Source organism: Cetorhinus maximus, chromosome 17 (assembly GCF_964194155.1).
Source record: "Cetorhinus maximus chromosome 17, sCetMax3.hap1.1, whole genome shotgun sequence".
NCBI lineage: Eukaryota > Metazoa > Chordata > Chondrichthyes > Lamniformes > Cetorhinidae > Cetorhinus > Cetorhinus maximus.
This window is the reverse complement of record NC_135895.1, coordinates 4,148,022-4,167,996: the sequence shown is the minus strand read 5'-3', so window position 1 is coordinate 4,167,996 and position 19,975 is coordinate 4,148,022. Positions and strand designations below refer to the sequence as shown.

The window sequence follows — 19,975 nt, the reverse complement described above, 5'->3', positions numbered from 1 at the left end:
TGGCAAGCTGGAACATTGTCCAGATCTTGCTGCATTGGACATGGACTGCTTCAGTATCTGAGGAGTCGCAAATGGTGCTGAACATTGCGCAATCAGCGAACATCCTCACTTCTGACCTTATGATGGAGGGAAGGTCATTGATGAAGCAGCTGAAGGTGGTTGGGCCAAGGACACTAACCTGAGGAACTCCTGCAGTGATGTCCTGGAACTGAGATGATTGACCTTCAAGAGCCACAACCATCTTCCTTCGCGCTAGGTATGACTGCAACTAGCAGAGAGTTTCCCCCCGATTCCCATTCAGTTTTGCTCGGCTCCTTCATGCCATACTCGGTCAAATGCTGCCTTGATGTCAAGGGCAGTCACTCTCACCTCACTTCTTGAGTTTAGCTCATTTGTCCATGTTTGGGCCAAGGCTGTAATGAGGTTAGGAGCTGAGTGGCCCCAACGGAACCCAAACTGAACGTCAGTGAGGAGGTTATTTTCGAGTAAGTGCCACTTGATAGCACTGTTGACGACACTTTCCATCACTTTGTCGATGATTGAGAGTAGACTCATGGGGCAGTAACTGGCTGGGTTGGATTTATCCTGCTTTTTGTTTTTTTTTATTCGCTCTTGGGATGTGGGCAATTTTCTACATTGTCAGGTAGATGCCAGTGTTGTAGCTGTACCGGAACAGCTTGGCTAAGTGCATGGTTAGCTCTGGAGCACAAGTCTTCAGTACTACTGCTGGAATGCTGTCAGGGCTCATAGCCTTTGTAGCGTCCAGTACCTTCAGCCATTACTTGATGTCAAGTGGAGTGAATCAAATTGGCTGAAGACTGGCATCTGTGATGCTGGGGACTTTCGGAGGCAGAGATGGATCACCCAATTGGTACTTCTGGCTGATGAAGGCTACAAATGTTTCAGCCTTGTCTTTTGCACAGATGAATAGGAAATAGGAATCCAGCTGAGTCAGGCAAGAGATTATGCAGCAAAGGTAGGTAGATGAAGTAAAGGTGCAGATCGGCCACGATCTAAGTGAGTGGCAGAAAGGACTTGAAGGGCCGCTGGGGCAGACTGTTGCATCCTGGCCAGAGCTCAATTAGAGATGACCTAGGTCAGCATACACCAGGAATGTAGTCCTGGGCCTTCTGGATGATGTAGTATAGCACCATACAGCCAAACCACCAGGAGGCACATTGGTATTCTTATCTCACTGGCACATTGCATTTCCATTGTTTACAGCTTTAAACACTCCTGAAACCCCATGCATTGGTGGCTATTTACAGTATAATCATCACAGACCAGGCCCTATCTTAGTTAATTATGAAATTACACAGTCACAACATCTATCAGGTACTGTGACAGCTAACATTCTTACCAAAAGTGCCAGCGTTGCTACAGCACAGAAGGAGAACCTGGTGTCTATCTCACCTAGAAAGAGAAGAGATTTTTCAGTGACATAAAGCAATGCATTCATCCTCCCCAAGTATACACCTGTAAACTCCTTTGAGGAGAGCAGTAGGAAACTAAAGGCTCATGACTGAAGAGTTCTCCCCCACTCTCCAAATTGCAACTCCCCAATTTGCCCTTAAAGGAAACACATAGTGAGGATTTGCACTATGAAATCTGAAGAGGTCAGTGCAAAAAGGGGCAATAACCTACTTCAAATCTTTTGTGCACAATGCGAAGGGTTTAATTTGTATTCCAGCTGTGTAGGTTGCTGGATGCTGGATGCTACAACACTGTTCATTGGATGCCACAGTGTTTGACATCAATGCTCGTTTAGTTTCTGGGGGGGGGGTTAATATCTGAGAGTTGGCCCCCTGGTTCCGCTGCTAAGTTTGACTCACTTCCCCGGCTGACAGAGATTGTAATAAATTATAGTTTCTATGACCAGCATAATTAGGGCTGCATCTGATCACATAGCAAGCAACACTAATTTTAATAAGATCCTAAAAATTAGGAGTAAGCCATTCGCCCCCTCGAGCCTGTTCTGCCATTCTATAAGATCATAGCTGATCTGATTACGCCTTAACTCCACTTTCCTGCCTGTCCCCCATAACCCTCGACTCCCTTGTAGATCAGAAAAGTGTCTAACTCAGCCTTGAATAAATTCAATGCCTCTGCCTCAACTGCTTGCTTTGGAAGAGAATTCCAAAGGCTAACACACTAATGAGAGAAGAAGCTCCTCATCTCCATCTGAAATGGGAGACCCCTTATTTTAAAACTGCCCCCTAGTTCTAGATTCCCTTACGAGGGGGGACGTCCTCTCAGCATCCACCCCTCAGGATCTTATATGTTTCAATAAGATCTCGCCTCATTCTTCTAAACTCCAACGAATATAGGTCCAACCTGCTCAATCTTTCCTCTTAAGACAAACCCCTCATCTCGGGAATTAGCCAGCAGGCAGAATCTTACCCATGCCAGAATTCAAACTAAATCGACAAGCGAATGAACCATTAAATAGCCCATTAGAAACATGTGAAAACTAAAGTTAATCTAGCTCGCCTTCTACCATCCTGGCAGTCACATGATAGAACATTATTAATCTTTCAATAAATCTACAGCACCCCAGACATGAGGTGAGGAAAACCCCCGGTCGGGGGAGCTTTGGGAACCAAGGGTCCAAAGTCATCTGTTCCCCCAAATTCACTCCACTCACCACACGTCAGGTCTCCAATTACTCAGATACTGGAGCCCAAAATGTTATTTTCTGGGAGAATCTCTCATTTCCATTAGAATGAATCTAACACTAACAGCTTCTACCGTCTCCCTAGTGAACCTGATCGATAGGTTAATCATCCACTCACTGAAATGTTGTTTCCCCAGATTAGTTTTGAATTTCCCCCATTAAGCTCAGGCTATGTTCTCTGGATCGACTGTTCTGGACACAGTGAGACAGCTGCTCATGGCCGACATTAGCTCATCCCGTAAAAATCATCATAATTAACAATTAAAAATCACTATGATAAACAGAAACTCACATTCAATAGCCACTGCACTGTATTAAATAAACTATCACTGACTCGACTAAACACAGAGTGGCCAAAAACTCAGCATTTATACCAGCAGTCTCTAGTTTCATTCCCAGTGGTCTTTTCAATTAGCAACTAGTAAACAGTTTTTTTGTTTATAAAAACAACACAAATTTGCAGTGGGTGCATACTGATACACCAGCTGACCTCACAATTCTAAACATTTCAAGTGGCAGTGATTGGGACACAAGAACACACGATAACACACAAGAGTAGAAATAGGGCAAGCGGCTCCTCCAGTCTGCTCCACCATTCAATAAAATCACGGTTGATCTTCCACCTCAACTGCACCTCCCCCCAAGCCCTGGTGTTCATTTCTTCAGGGACAGGCCAACACAATTTAGCTTATGCCATGGCTTCATGACAGGCCCAAATTTTTATTTATTTGTTCTCTCTCAGAATGGTGAGGTGGGCATTGTCCATTCCTAGCTGCGCTGAGGTGGTGTTGGTGCTGGGCCTTCCTGAACTGCTGGTGGTGCCTCAGTATAACTGCTTCAGAGGGCAGTAGTAGAGTTAAGCACATTGCTGTGGGCCTGGAGTAACATAAAGGTCTAGGCCAGGTAAGCATGGCAGATTTCATTCTGCTAAGTGAACCAGATGTTTTTCTTTAAATTTACAGTCCAACAGTTTCAAGATCGCTTTTTACCCATACCAGACTTTTACTTCCAGTTTATATCAAAACTGAATTTAAATTCTCAAACTTGGATAGGGGATTTGAATATTTGCTTTCTGGGTTTTTAATCCAGGCCTCTGGACTGCTAGTCCAGTAACATAACCACTGCATGACTAAGCTGTCCTTGTGAGTAATGACACTATGATGTAGTGACTGATCAAACCAAATGTCTACTAGATCTAGGAAGACCAGCAAGAGTTAAAATGAAACTCTCAGGGCTTCCCAACTTCCAGCTTCAACAACATATTGCTGTACATCGTCACCATATCAGTGAGAACCACAGTCTGAAAGATAGTGATTGGCAAATATATGAAAGTAGTTAATGAGCACTTCTGGCAACATAACCCAGACATCAGAACTTTCTTTCAATTCACACAGGCCTTACTGTGTCTACGAGTTAAAGAAATCAGCAAGTATCACATGATAACACAACATAACTTGGATCACACAGCAAGTTACAGCATGGACATGTTGGATCGATGGCTTCTTTTATGCTGTAAATATTGCAGAAGTCGTTTCGTTCCCACAGCGACAACTACATAGGCACATCAAAAACACATCCAAATGCAGTCTTGGTTCAGAATATTACACTTCATATAAACAAATGTGCGTTAGGAGAAACTTACCCCATTTGTCACCAGCAAAGGAACCATCTTCTTGTTGGAGGCCTTTAACATATTGAACAACTTTGTCAACATCAATGACATGAAGACTATCATAGAGAGAAAGGATCTAGATGAAAAGAAGCACATCATATAGACAAAAAGAACAAACAACAGCTGGCATTTATACAGTGCTTTTTAACACTGTAAAATATCCAAGGTGCTTTAGAGTGCAATTATACAAATAATTGGCACAGGTTATTGGGGGTAGGCAGGAACATGAGGCCACAATCAGATCAGCCGTGATCTTATTGAATGGTGGAGCAGGCTCGAGGGCCAAGTGACCTACTCCTGCTCCTCATTTGTATGTGGGTGACCAAAAGCAGGGTTAGAGAGGTAGCATGAGGGGGTTTCTCAAAGGGGGACAGCTTAAGGCCTAGGCAGCTGAAGCTGCTTCGCAGAAACAGAATGGAACATGCACTCCACCTTTCTGAGATAAGCAAGCCTTCAAGGGAGGTGGTGGCATAGTGGTATTGTCACTGAACTAGTATTCCAGGGACCCAGGGTAATGCTCTAGGGACCCGGGTGAAATCTGAATTCAATAAAAATCTGAAATTAAAAGTCTGACCACGAAACCTTTGCTGATTGTCGTAGAAGCCCACCTGGTTCACTAATACCCTTTAGGGAAGGAAATCTGCTGTCCTTACCTCGTCTGGCCTACATGTGACTCCAGACCCACAGCAATATGGTTGACTTTTAAATGGCCCTTGAATAAGGGCAATCAAAGATGGGCAATAAATGCTGGCCTAGCCAGAGACACCCACACCCCATGAACAAATAAAAAAAGCTGCCTCACAGCTTGTCAAAGAGGCACATTTTCAGGAGGCTCTTTCAAATGTCAAGCATTGGGTGAGGCTGCTGAGGTTGGGGGGGTGGGGGGGATGGAGGAGGAAAAAATTCCAGGGTTTAGATGGCTCAAAGCCCTGTCAGTAAAGTACAGCAGAGGGAGAGGGTACATGGAAGGCCAGGACCAAAGAGCATGCAAGACTGGAGCGGGTTGTAGAGATAGAATGGGAAGTAGGAGTGGGTGGAGGTGGGGGAATTGTTGGGGAAGTTGGTAGAGAATTATAGATAAGGACGAGGATTTTAAATACAACACATGGATGTGGCCTATGTGAAGGAGAGAGGAAGAGTCTAGACAAGTCAGGGCTATATTAATGGGAAGCTAGCTGAGTAATTTTAAAGGTTGAGCATGATGACAGGTTCGAAATGTTAACACTGTTTCTGTCTCCACAGATGTTGGCAGACTTGGTGAGCATGTCCTATTTCATTACAGTAGAACTCAATTACTTTTTAAAACAGATCACTGTTTGTAGTGTTAATGCACGTGGAGTGAGCAGATACCATTCCGAAAGTCCCTGCCTTTTATACCTTCAGTAAGTGAAAACTACACCATCTCATTTGTGCTGCACTCTCTATTGTGGTTCAGAGCGAAGCATCTCGCTTTGCCTGTCCAGTCATAAATTCTTTATTTTATGTTTTACTCACCTCTTCTGCACAATAACTCACCTGCTGCACCGAGGCGCTGGGCGGGGTGAGGCGCTGGGTGGGGTGAGGCACTGGGCAGGGCGAGGCGCCGGGCAGGGCGAGGCGCCGGGCAGGGTGAGGCGCCGGGCAGGGTGAGGCGCTGGGCAGGGTGAGGCGCTGGGCGAGGCGCTGGGCAGGGTGAGGCGCTGGGCAGGGCGAGGCGCCGGGCAGGGCGAGGCGCCGGGCAGGGCGAGGCGCCGGGCAGGGCGAGGCGCTGGGCGAGGCACTGGGCGGGGTGAGGCGCTGGGCGGGGCGAGTTGCCGGGCAGGGCGAGTTGCCGGGCAGGGCTAGGCGCCGGGCAGGGCGAGGCGCCAGGCAGGGCGAGGCGCCGGGCAGGGCGAGGCGCTGGGCAGGGCGAGGCGCCGGGCAGGGCGAGGCGCTGGGCAGGGTGAGGCGCTGGGCGAGGCGCTGGGCAGGGTGAGGCGCTGGGCGGGACGAATTGCTGGGCAGGGCGAGTTGCTGGGCAGGGCGAGTTGCTGGGCGAGGCGCTGGGCAGGGTGAGGCGCTGGGCGGGACGAGTTGCTGGGCAGGGCGAGGCGCTGGGCAGGGCGAGTTGCTGGGCGAGGCGCTGGGCAGGGCGAGTTGCTGGGCAGGGCGAGTTGCTGGGCAGGGCGAGTTGCTGGGCGAGGCGCTGGGCAGGGCGAGTTGCTGGGCAGGGCGAGTTGCTGGGCAGGGCGAGTTGCTGGGCAGGGCGAGTTGCTGGGCAGGGCGAGTTGCTGGGCGAGTTGCTGGGCAGGGCGAGTTGCTGGGCGAGTTGCTGGGCAGGGCGAGTTGCTGGGCAGGGCGAGGCGCCGGGCAGGGCGAGTTGCTGGGCAGGGCGAGTTGCTGGGCAGGGCGAGTTGCTGGGCAGGGTGAGTTGCTGGGCGAGTTGCTGGGCAGGGCGAGTTGCTGGGCGAGTTGCTGGGCAGGGCGAGGCGCTGGGCAGGGCGAGTTGCTGGGCAGGGCGAGTTGCTGGGCAGGGCGAGTTGCTGGGCGAGTTGCTGGGCAGGGCGAGTTGCTGGGCAGGGCGAGGCGCTGGGCAGGGCGAGGCGCTGGGCAGGGCGAGTTGCTGGGCAGGGCGAGGCGCTGGGCAGGGCGAGGCGCTGGGCAGGGCGAGGCGCTGGGCAGGGCGAGGCGCTGGGCAGGGCGAGTTGCTGGGCGAGGCGAGTTGCTGGGCGAGGCGCCGGGCAGGTTATCCTTAAGTTCTCCAGCATTCTCAAGATTCCCCCAGACAATAAACACAAACCAGAGTTGATTTTTGAAGACATTTTAGCTGTTCTGGGATATGAGCTGAACTTCAACTTTCTGCCTTTTGTTTTTCCAGCATTCAATTCCCTGAACACCTCCCTAACACCTGCCATACCTGGACTAAGCCTGACACCATACTGGCTCAGCAATCTGTAGTTGTCCAGGGCATTCGCTGGAAACTGGCATCAGGCTACAGAAATCTGAAAATGTGGGTGCTGTGTACGACCCTGAATCATTGGACAAAGAGACACAAGCTATCAAATCAGGTGGGACGAGCTCAGGACAAGGGGGCATAACCTGTATATTAGAGTAAGGTCGTTCGGGGGTGATATGAGGAAACGCTTCTTTATGCAGTGGAAAGCTGGAACTCTCTTCCCCAGAAAGCTGTCGAGGTTGGGAATCAATTGTAAATTTCAAAACTCAGATTGATAGATTTTTGTTATGGAAGGGTATTAAGGGTTATAGTACCAAGTTGGAGTTAGGACATAAATCAGCCATCTCATTGAATAGCAGAACAAGTTTGAGGGGGTTAATGGCCTACTCCTTTTCCTATGAACACCCAATTCAGGTACAAAAGAAAGGTCTGCCAAGGCACGGAGTGACCTAATGCAGAACCCATAAAGAGGGATCTCACAAAACATCCAAGAAATCCCACTGGAGTTTCAGCACAGAAGCCGACCTTTCAGACCAACTGCACCATGCCAATGTTTATGCTCTCCATGAGCTTCCTTCCATTGCCCTTCATCTCCTCCTATCCCTTTCTCCCTCACATGTTTATCCAGCCTTCCCTGAAACGTATCTATATTATTCACCTCAGCCAATCCACGAGTTCCACATTCTCACCACTCTCCAGGTAAAGAGGTTTGTCCTGAATCTCTTATTGGGTTTATTAATGACTATCTTATACGTGTGGCTCCTCATCATATGTGGAACCAGAAAAAGTGATGGTGCTCCTACTGGACTTACTTTAAAAAAAAAAATCACCCTAATGCCCACACCCAGATACTTCTTCTTCCTCCCTCTACCCAATGTCAGAGATGGCTGATTTACCACCATGCCCAAGAAGCAAGACATCCATTTGGCACCTACAGCTCATCGGCAGTATTTAAATTGCCCGGTCCAAGGAATCACTAATCCATCCATTCTGGGCACAAGGCAATAACAGTTGTGTCAATTTAAAAATTTTTTAAAAAAACACCTTCCCTCAGGAAGTCTCTAAAACTTAGCTAGTCCATACTAAGGACTTTGGGTAAGGGGGTGTGGAGGAGGGGCTGAAGAGGAGAAAGGTTGGCACAGGCCTGTAGAAAAGGCAGCAATGAGCAGTTACAGCAAGGGGTGCATGGAGAGCGTCAGCACAAACTAGATGTTTACAGTCATAAGCAACTGACAGCAAAGAATATCATCTGCCTTGAAGACAGAGTTGGAAGAACACAATAACATATCTATTAATTATACTTGGCTAAATGTGATACAGACAAGCAAAAGCAGAACAGCATCACACAAGAAGTGTGACAATTACAGGAAGGTCTTTAAAATACACAAGGGTTTGGTAGAGTAGACACAGAAAAGATGTTTCCAACCGTTGGGGAGAGCGAACTAGGGGCCATAAATAGAGATAGTAAGAAATCCAATAAGAAGTTTAGGAGAAACTTCTTTACCCAGAGATTGCTGAGAATGTGGAATTCACTAAGTGATTGAGGTGCCTTGTATAGATACATTTAAGGGGAGCCTGGATAAATATGACGGAGAAAGGAATAAAAGGTTATGCTGGTAGGGCAGGTTGAAGAGGGGTGGGAAGAGGTTCAGGTTATGCTGTGGAATAGAGCTTTAGTCAGCTAAAATGTCTAATGGGTAAAATGGTCTAAAAGTGATTATATTGCAGTAAGGAATGATGTAAACTAATCAAGCAGTGTAAAACTAATTATGCGGAGTATCTTTGAAAAGTTTGCGGTTACAACAGCGTCCTGTTATATGCCAAACGAAACAATGGTGCCCTGATTAAATCTGCTGATATGGTAATTTATGTAATTTTTATCTAACATGAGTTGTAGTTAAACTGTCTCCTGTCTTATTGTGGAATGTACCATTTGTCTGTAATTGTATTACTGCGTTCTCCCTTTGATCGTGCTAACCATGACATAATTGATTTCTTGATGTACGGACCTTATATGGTATGAATTTCCTGTTATGAGGGATATAAACGATGCTGGATTCTCTGTTCAGGGTAGTAGACTAGACTAGAAACCACGTGTGGTGTCCTGAGCAGCCTACATGCTTGAATAAATATAGTTTTGGTTCTAACAAATCAGTGTTCTCATAGTTGTGTCACGATTCGACAACGCTTAAACTCCAGCTTAAAGATCTGTTGGGTCAAATGGCCTGTTTATATCTGTAAGTGAATGGCATAATAAAGAACCACATAATTTATATATTGTTTAATTAAAAAACTATAAACCCTTTTCAATTATATTCCCAATGCAACACAAGAATCACAAGAACAGCTACATTTCTGCTACAACAAAAACAAAAATACCTGGAAAAACTCAGCAGGTCTGGCAGCATCTGCGGAGAGGAGCACAGTTAACATTTCGAGTCTGAATGACCCTTCAACAGAACTAAGTAAAAATAGAAGAGAGGTGAAATATAAGCTGGTTTAAGGTGGGGGGTGTGGGGCAAGTAGAGCCAGTGATAGGTGGAGATAACCAAAAGATGTCACAGACAAAAGGACAAAGAGGTGTTGAAGGTGGTGATATTATCTGAGGAATGTGCTAATTAAGGGTAGAAAGCAGGACAAGCAAGGTACAGATAGCCCTAGTGGGGGTGGGGTGGGGTGAAGGAATCGAAAAAGGCTAAAAGGTAGAGATAAAACAATGGATGGAAATATATTTAAAAATAATGGAAATAGGTAGAAAAGAAAAATCTATATAAATTATTGGAAAAAAAGGGAGGGGATTGGAAAGTGGGTGGGGATGGAGGAGAGAATTCATGATCTAAAATTGTTGAACTCAATATTCAGTCCGGAAGGCTGTAAAGTGCCTAGTCGGAAGATGAGGCACTGTTCCTCCAGTTTGCGTTGAACTTCACTGGAACAATGCAGCTGGCCAAGGACGGACATGTGGGCATGAGAGCAGGGTGGAGTATTGAAATGGCAAGCGACAGGGAGGTCTGGGTAATGCTTGCAGACAGACTGAAGGTGTTCCGCAAAGCGGTCGCTCAGTCTGCGTTTGGTCTCTCCAATGTAGAGGAAACCGCATTGGGAGCAACGAATGCAGTAGACTAAATTGAGGGAAGTGCAAGTGAAATGCTGCTTCACTTGAAAGGAGTGTTTGGGCCCTTGGACGGTGAGGAGAGGTGAAGTGATGGGGCAGGTGTTGCACCTTCTGCGGTTGCATGGGAAGGTGCCGTGGGAGGGGGTTGAGGTGTAGGGGGTGATGGAGGAGTGGACCAGGGTGTCCCAGAGGGAACGATCCCTGCGGAATGCCACCAGGGGGAGTGAAAGGAAGATGTGTTTGGTGGTGGCATCATGCTGGAGTTGGCGGAAATGGCGGAGGATGATCCTTTGAATGCGGAGGCTGGTGGAGTGATAAGTAAGGACAATGTTTCTGGGAGGGAGAGGAAGATGTGAGACAGAGGGGTCAAGGAACAGAAGGGAAGTGTCAGAGATGAACCATGTGAAAATGATGGAAGGGTGGAAATTGGAAGCAAAATTAATAAAATTTTGCAGGTCCAGACGAGAGCATGAAGCAGCACCAAAGCACTCATCGATGTACCGGAGAAAGAGTTGTGGAAGGGGGCCGGAGTAGGACTGGAACAAGGAATGAACCTTGGCCTGCTGCAATGTTCCAGTGAAGCTCAATGCAAACTGGAGGAACAGCACCTCATCTTCTGACTAGGCACTTTACAGCCTTCCGGACTGAATATTGAGTTCAACAACTTTAGATCATCTCCTCCATCCCCACCCCCTTTCCAAACCCCCCCCTTTTTTTTTTCCAATAATTTATATAGATTTTTCTTTCCCACTTATTTCCATTATTTTTAAATGTATTTCCATCCATTGTTTTATCTCTACCTTTTAGCCTTTTTCGATCCCTTCACCCCACCCCACCCCCACTAGGGCTATCTGTACCTTGCTTGTCCTGCTTTCTACCCTTAATTAGCACATTCCTTAGATAATATCACCACCTTCAACACCTCTTTGTCCTTTTGTCTGTGACATCTTTTGGTTATCTCCACCTATCACTGGCTCTATTTGTCCCACCGCCCCCCCCCCCACCCCCCTTAAACCATCTTATATTTCACCTCTCTTCTATTTTTACTTAGTTCTGTTAAAGGGTCATTCAGACTCGAAACGTTAACTGTGTTCCTCTCCGCCGATGCTGCCAGACCTGCTGAGTTTTTCCAGGTATTCTTGTTTTTGTTTTGGATTTCCAGCACCCGCAGTTTTTTGCTTTTACATTTCTGCTGTACTGCAAGAATTAGTTATCAGTTGGGTGACTGGCCAATTGTCACAATAACTCACACCGTGGCAACCAAATAAAATCAGTGACGAATCGACAAAACAGGTAACGTGTATCTGAGCACACAGACTTACCTGCACAGCGCTCAGGGTATAGAGGAGGTGAGGATCATGGCCTATACTGGCTCCGACTCCCCCACATTCATGCTGACACGACTTAACAAACTGTAGGATTTCCTCCTTGTTCATACGGTGCAGCTGCCTCATCAGATCCATCACTGTCAGGCCCCAGTAGATTCCGCTCATCCTCAAATACTCGGACATGCAGTACTCCTAACAGCAACACCGCAAATAACATTAATGGTCAATCTGCAAGCCCAATGGCTTCACTTAGACACCAGGTTAACACTCTCAAGTCAGATAATTAATGGGTCCTGGGCAAATTTTCTATACCTCATCTCAACTGACTGTTGAAGTGGTGAAAGAGTCAGACCAGAAAAAGGTGTCTCACTATGAAATGTACTTAATATTAAAGCAGAGTTACTGATTTCTACTGAAAAATAGGAACGTGAAAAACAGAGAATTCCATATGATAAAAAGTTAATTTTGATTTAACCAGTCATCATTTAACCAAGTGTCCTGATGATAGGGAACAGCAGTTTCTGTATATGATCTTTTATTAAATTATTTACAGGATGTGGGCACCATTGCAACAACCGGCATTTATTGCCTATCCCTAGTTCCTCTTGGAAAGGTGGTGACGGGCTTTCTCCATGCACTGCTGCAGTTAACATGTTAAAGGGACTTCCTCAATGCTTTCAGGTAGGGAATTCCATAATTTTGACCCAACAAAACTGAAATAACACAGAATCACACAGTGCAGAAGAGGCCCTTCGGCCCATCGAGTCTGCATCAACACGAGAGAAACGCTACATGCCCAAATAGTTATGGTGCAGTGACTTAGCAGTGGAATTTGGGAGGTGATGGCATTCCCCTGCACCAGGGGAACACCATCACTACACCACTGCCTTACAGGGGAGGTGGTGGTGGTGGTAGTAGTAGTGTCACTGGACTGGTAATCCAGAGACCCCTCTGAACACGGGCCATTAGGGATGGGCAATAAATGCTGGCCTAGCCAGAGACGCCCACATCCCATGAACGAATATTCAAAAAAAAAAATTGCTCTAGTCCCTGTAGGTAGTAGAAGTTGCACTTTTCGCTCTGTGTAAGTCAAATCAATCAACGGATTGGAATTCCCTAAACTCTGGCAATAATTCTGGAACCTCATGCAATGAAAAGAGGACATTGAAATGAGGAATACTGAGGATGCTGGAAATCTGAAATAAAAACAAAATGCTGGACACACTCAGCAGGTCAGGCAGCATCTGAGAAGCATCAATGTTTCAGGGTCAATGACTGTTTCAGGGATAGAGATCTAATAGGTTTTGAGCAAAGGATGATGGGACAAGGACAAAAGTAAGGTCTGTGGTCGGGTGGAAGACAGAAGAGATTGAGTGACAGAAGAGTTAGTCTTCTAGGGGCAAAAGGAACGGAGATGGAGTAAGAAAAGAGACAAAGAAATATAAGGTGTGCTGCTGACTGGAAGCAAAAATTAGTGGAAAACTAAAACATGCAAAGAAAAGAAAACAAAGCAGAGGAAAGAGGTCATCGTCTGAAATGACTGAACACAATGCTGAAACTTCTGGACTCAGCATGGAGTTCAAAAATACAACATGGTTTAATCATTCACTAAACCAGTGACCCTGACCATGACACATCCCTCAAAGATGCCCAGACTATGATTATCAGTAACATCACATTTCCTACAGTATGTATATCATAAAATCATAAATGAGACATGTCTGATGGAATTTGCATGTCTGTTTAAGAAAAATTGAACAACTTGCATTTTTATATCACCTTTAACATAGTAAAATGTCACAAGTTACTTCACAAGAGCACTTCAAACCTACTTTGATCCAAGTTTTATTTTGTCAACCCCTTGTCTGGTTTTAGTTTCCTACATTCTAACAGTGAAAAAGCTTAAGGTATTTCTTTGGTTGTAAGGTGTTTTGGGAGGACGAGAGATCGTGAAAGTCACTACAGAAATGCAAATCAGTCTATTTTGGGATTTCAAACTCTGTTTGAAAATACTCCTGTGAAGGGCCTGGGATGTTTTACAATGTTAAAAGTGCAACATAAATGAAACTTATCAAATAAGATTTGACAGCTTATTTGTAATCCTCAATTGTTATGAGATGTTGGGCCATTAATCTTGCTCACAAAGTTTTATGACCAATTAAAAAAGGTTATGTATTGAAATAAGTAGCAGCAATTTTACAGCTAGCGGATGTGAAAAGGAAGATGTGATCAACGGCGTGTGGCTAAGTGATAATACAAGTAAGTTTTTTGCAATGGGTTTTCTTGGACTAATGACTCAAGTTTGTGGTCAGCTTGTGACTCATGGTCAATACGTCTGCATTGCCTGCAAGTCAGAACATAGTATGCTCAAGTCCCACTACAAACTGCGGGTGCGGGGGTGGGGGTCCATGCTGAGGGGGCGCTGCACTGCCTGGGCGGGGGGGGAGGTGGGGTGGTTTGTGCCAAGGGGCCGTCGCACTGCTGGGGGTGGGGGTCCACACCAAGGGGGCATGGCACTTCCCGGGGGGTCCGCACTGCACCCTCTCAGCGCAGACCATCCCCTTCCCCACCCCAGCAGTGCAGCACCCCCTCAGCGCGGACCCCACCCGGAAGCACAGAGCCCCCGCCACTCAGCGCAGACCCCCCCCCCCTGGCAGTGCAGCGCCCCCTCAGGGCAGACCGCCCAATCCATCCCCCCAGCAGTGCAGTACCCCCTCCACGCCAAGGGGGCGCCGTACTGCGGGAGTTATTGTTTCAGGTCAATGGCCTTTCATCAGAACTGCCTGCTTAGAGAGTCACGGCAAGTTAGCGCATGGAGTTAAGATACTTAATGGTGCAACAGGCTGGAGGAGCTAAATGGCCACCTCCTGGTCCCAAAGAATATTTTTTGTACCTACATAATCATCCTTCTTCGATCCATATGAGGCGATGTAATCAGAATGTTTGTCCAGTAACAGAACTGCAAGAGCATCAGCTTTGAGAACCACATCTTTCACTGGGGTGCCCTGGAAAGAAACAAAATTAACCAGAGGTGTAAAGATTAGAAAATACTGCAACAATTCACCAAAGCTCCTTCGACAGCACCTTCCAAACCCACGACTACCACCATCTAGAAGGACAAGGGCAGCAGATAGATGGGAACACCACCACCTGGAAGTTCCCCTCCAAGTCACTCACTACCCTGACTTGGAAATATATCATCGTTCCTTCACTGTCGCTGGGTCAAAATCCTGGAACCCCCTCCCTAACAGCGCTGTGGGTGTACCCACACCACAGGGACTAGAACGGTTCAAGGTGGCAGCTCACAACCACCTTCTCAAGGGCAACCAGGGATGGGCAATAAATGCTGGCCCAGCCAGTGAAGCCCACATCCCATGTCTGAATGAAAAAAACATGCGCACATCTGAACAGGAAAGAGACAGGTTAAAATGTGCCAAAATTGCTGTAGAGGTGCCACAGTTTGCCCAATGATGGGTTAGGAGATGGGCGGGGACAGTGGAGTGTGACACAAAATGAGATCGGTTTCACTCTTGCTGCAACTTTTCCTCACTTTGAAAATGTCAAAATTTGTTTAGGTCTGAGCATCTTGCATGATTCACTTTTTCTCCAGAAGCCAACAGGATCTATATTGTCACATTCCTTGTTCCAGTCCTACTCCGGCCCCCTCCCACAACTCTTTCTCCGGTACATCGATGATTACTTCGGTGCAGCTTCATGCTCTCGTCGGGACCTGGAAAAATTTATTAATTTTGCTTCCAATCTCCACCCCTCCATCATTTTCACATGGTCCATCTCTGACACTTCCCTTCCCTTCCTTGACCTCTCTGTCTCAATTTCTGATGATAGACTGTCCACCAATATCCATTACAAGCCTACCAACTCCCAGAGCTACCTCGACTACAGCTCCTCACACCCCACTTCCTGTAAGGACTCCATCCCATTCTCTCAGTTCCTTTGCCTCCGTCGCATCTGTTCTGATGATGCTACCTTCAAAAACAGTTCCCCTGACATGTCCTCCTTCTTCCTTAACCGAGGTTTTCCACCCACGGTCGTTGACAGGGCCCTCAACCGTGTCCGGCCGATCTCCCGCGCATCCGCCCTCATGCCTTCTCCCTTCTCCTCCCTCCCAGAAACATGATAGGGTCCCCCTTGTCCTCACTTATCACCCCACCAGCCTCCGTAATCAAAGGATCATCCTCCGCCATTTCCGCCAACTCCAGCATGATGCCACCACCAAACACATCTTCCCTTCACCACCCCTGGCGGCATTCCGTAGGGATCATTCCCTCCGGGACACCCTGGTCCACTCCTCCATCACCCCCTACTCCTCAACCCCCACCTATGGCACGTCCCCATGCCCACGCAGAAGATACAACACCTGCCCCTTCACTTCCTCTCTCCTCACCGTCCAAGGGCCCAAACACTTCTTTCAAGTGAAGCAGCATTTCTTTTGCATTTCCCCTAACTTAGTCTACTGCATTCGTTGCTCCCAATGCGGTCTCCTCTACATTGGAGAGACCAAACGCAAACTGGGCGACCGCTTTGCAGAACACCTGCGGTCTGTCCGCAAGAAAGACCCAAACCTCCCTGTCGCTTGCCATTTTAACACGCCACTCTGCTCTCTTGCCCACATGTCTGTCCTTGGCTTGCTGCATTGTTCCAGTGAAGCCCAACGCAAACTGGAGGAACAGCACCTCATCTTCCGACTAGGCACTTTACAGCCTTCTGGGCTGAATATTGAATTCAACAACTTTAGATCTTAAACTCCCTCCCCCACCCCCACCCCCTTCCCGTTTCTTCCCCCTCCCTTTTGTTTTTTCCAATAATTTATATAGATTTTTCTTTTCCCACCTATTTCCATTATTTTTAAATCTATAACTGTAATACCCTGTCGTCAGTCTTTCCACCCCACCCCCACTAGAGCTGTACCTTGAGTGTCCTGCCATCCATTCTTAATTAGCACATTTTCTTAGATAATATCACCACCTTTAACACCTCTTTGTACCTTTTGTCTGTGACATCTTTTGATTATCTGCTCCTATCACTGCTTGCTTGTCCCTACAACCACACCCCGCCCCAACTTCTCTCCCCCCACCCCCAACCTTAAACCAGCTTATATTTCACCTCTCTCCTAACTTTACTCAGTTCTGCCGAAGGGTCATGAGGACTCGAAACGTCAACTCTTTTCTTCTCTGCCGATGCTGCCAGAATTGCTGAGTTTTTCCAGGTAATTCTGTTTTTGTTTAGGATCTATATTGACTGGTTCTACATAAACAAAGGGATTATTTAAACAAAGCTGGCAGAGAAGTATGATACAAGTTCTACAACTCATCTATTCAAACATTCTTAGTCATGCATTTCACGCCTAGACCTTTCCATTTGTGTAGCCTGGTTTTGGTTATGACTACCATATCGTAATCTTTAAGCTGAATTTGAGATTCTACTCCATACTACTGTAGGAATAATCAAAGATTTGATTAAGGATTTTGAAAGGAATTGATGAAACTTTGCCCACCAGTCAGAGCCAGGCCATATAGTTAAATGTCTCATTCAAAGCAAGGTACCTTCAGTAGTGTGAACCTGGATTCTGTGCTCAAGTGCTTGAAGTGGAGCTTAATCCTTAGATTTACATAAAGCTTACAGCACAGAAACAGCCATTTGGCCTTAACAGCCAATGCCAGTGTTTATTCTCCACATGAGCCCTCCCCTAACCCTCTCTAATTTCATCAACATATCCTATACTTTTCTCCCTTATGTGTTATCCAGCTTCCCTTTAAATCTATCTTCCCCTTAAGTCTATCTATGCTACTCAGCTTAACCACCCCTGTGGTAGCAACTTCCACATGTTTTGCTTCTTTCATGTGGAAGTCACCGGTAACGCCAGCATTTGTTACCAATCCCGTCCCACCACCCTCTGGGTTAAGAACATAAGAAACGGCCCCTCGACCCCGCTCTGCCATGCAGTTAGGTCACCAAACTCCTTCCTAATTTCAAAAGAACTCTATCTGGTCACCCCAGCCTGTTCAGTCACTTCTGACCTGCAGCAGAATGCTACCAACTGAGACAAATCTAACACCTCAAAAATAAATGGGAGTGTTCAACATCATTATAAGATTGGAGAACAGCTCATAAAGACAGCAGTCATGAAGTTGTTATGTACAGACTCTTATTAAAATATAAACTACTTTTGTCTTGGTGTGAAACCTGCTACTTTCAAACTGGTCAGCACAGTTCATTCTGAGAGAATGTTTCTCTGAGTTGCCAAGCAAGTACGATACAGACTCTGGGGGTGGAGGGAAGGGTAAAACTCCAAGAAGTATGACTAATGGGAAACAAAGCAGCAGGTTAGCGTATGGGCAGGTGCATTCAACTTCATGGAAAATTATGAAAAAACTGAAAAGAAAGGAGAGCCCAGGAAAGGCTATTAAAGTCTCCAGAACACAAAATAGGACAGATTGTTTGGAAAGGGCTAGGAATCTAACTTCAAGCGCATTAGATAAAGGGATGACAATGAGAAAGGGGACGGGAAATACAGGACTGAAGGTGTTGTATCTGAATGCACGCAGTATACGAAATAAGGCAAATGAGCTTGTGGCGCAGATTGAAATTAGCAGTAATGATGTGGTGGGCATCACGGAGACATGGCTGCAAGGGGATCAGGACTGGGAGCTAAATATCCAAGGATATACATCCTATCGAAAAGATACGCAGGTTGGCAGAGGGGATGGGGTTGCTTTGTTAGTAAGAAATGAAATTAAATCGATAGCAAGAAATGACGTAGGGTCAGATGATGTAGAATCTGTGTGGGTAGAGTTGAGGAACTGCAAAGGTAAAAAAACCATAATGGGAGTTATGTACAGGCCTCCGAACAGTAGTCAGGATGTGGGGCACAAGATACAGAGCTTTTCTATCTCCTGGTTTAAGAAAGGCAAGGTTACAGTGATTGTGGGGGATTTCAATATGCAGGTAGACTGGGAAAATCAGGTTAGACCGTAAGAGTTTTTTCAGATATATAAAGGGTAAGAGAGAGGTAAAAGTGGACATTGGACCGCTGGAAAATGACGCTGGAGAAGTAGTAGTGGGGAACAAAGAAATGGCGGAGGAACTGAATAGGTACTTTGCGTCAGTCTTCACAGTGGAAGACACGAGTGACATCCCCAAAGTTCAAGAGATTCGGTGGGGGGCAGAGGTGAGTATGGTGGCCATTACCAAGGAGAAGGTGCTAGGAAAACTGAAAGGTCTGAAGGTGGATAAATCACCTGGACCAGATGGATTACACCCCAGAGTTCTGAAGGAGATAGCTGAAGAGATAGTGGAGGCATTAGTGGTGATCTTTCAGGAATCACTGGAGTCAGGGAAGGTCCCAGAGGACTGGAAAATCGCTAATGTAACCCCCTTGTTTAAGAAGGGAGTGAGGCAAAAGACGGGAAATTACAGGCCGATTACCCTGACCTCAGTCGTTGGTAAGATTTTAGAGTCCATTATTAAGGATGAGATTTCAGAATACTTGGAAGTGCATGGTAAAATCGGGCAAAGTCAGCATGGTTTCATCAAGGGGAGGTCATGCCTGACAAATCTGTTAGAATTCTTTGAGGAGGTAATGAGTAGGTTAGATAAAGGAGAGCCAATGGATGTTATCTACTTGGACTTCCAGAAGGCCTTTGACAAGGTGCCGCACAGGAGGCTGCTCAGTAAGATAAGAGCCCATGGTGTTAGAGGCAAGGTACTAGCATGGATAGAAGATTGGCTGTCCGGCAGGCGGCACAGAGTAGGGATAAGGGGTCCTTCTCAGGATGGCGGCCGGTGACTAGTGGAGTTCCGCAGGGGTCAGTGTTGGGACCACAACTTTTCACTTTATACATTAATGATCTAGATGAAGGAACTGAGGGCATCCTAGCTAAGTTTGCAGATGATATAAAGATAGATGGAGGGACAGGTAGTATTGAGGAGGCGGGGAAGCTGCAGAAGGATTTGGACAGGTTAGGAGAATGGGCAAAGAAGTGGCGGATGGAATACAATGTGGGGAAGTGTGAGGTCATGCACTTTGGTAGGAAGAATAGAGGCATAGACTATTTTCTAAATGGGGAGAGAATTCAGAAATCTGGCGTGCAAAGGGACTTGGGAGTCCTAGTCCAGGATTCTCTTAAGGTTAACTTGCAGGTTGAGTCGGTGGTTAGGAAGGCAAATGCAACGTTGGCATTTATTTCGAGAGGACTAGAATATAAAAGCAGGGATGTGCTGCTGAGGCTTTATAAGGCTCTGGTCAGACCAC

The 19,975-nt window shown here is 46.5% G+C and overlaps 2 protein-coding genes across 4 annotated transcripts in view; one reads left to right on the top strand and one right to left on the bottom strand.

Annotated features, from left to right (window-relative positions):
- Positions 1 to 19,975, top strand: part of cryz (crystallin, zeta (quinone reductase)) — a 1,066,321-nt gene that overhangs the window by 205,607 nt on the left and 840,739 nt on the right. The window lies entirely within an intron of this gene.
- Positions 1 to 19,975, bottom strand: part of rabggtb (Rab geranylgeranyltransferase subunit beta) — a 35,289-nt gene that overhangs the window by 11,648 nt on the left and 3,666 nt on the right. For both annotated transcript variants that reach the window (XM_078560657.1, XM_078560658.1), the window contains exons 2-5: positions 14,601 to 14,708; positions 11,698 to 11,895; positions 4,317 to 4,422; positions 1,361 to 1,413 (exon numbers count right to left, since the gene is read on the bottom strand). In XM_078560657.1, coding sequence (XP_078416783.1) covers positions 1,361 to 1,413; positions 4,317 to 4,422; positions 11,698 to 11,895; positions 14,601 to 14,708 — 465 coding nt within the window. The remainder of the gene's footprint in view (positions 1 to 1,360; positions 1,414 to 4,316; positions 4,423 to 11,697; positions 11,896 to 14,600; positions 14,709 to 19,975) is intronic.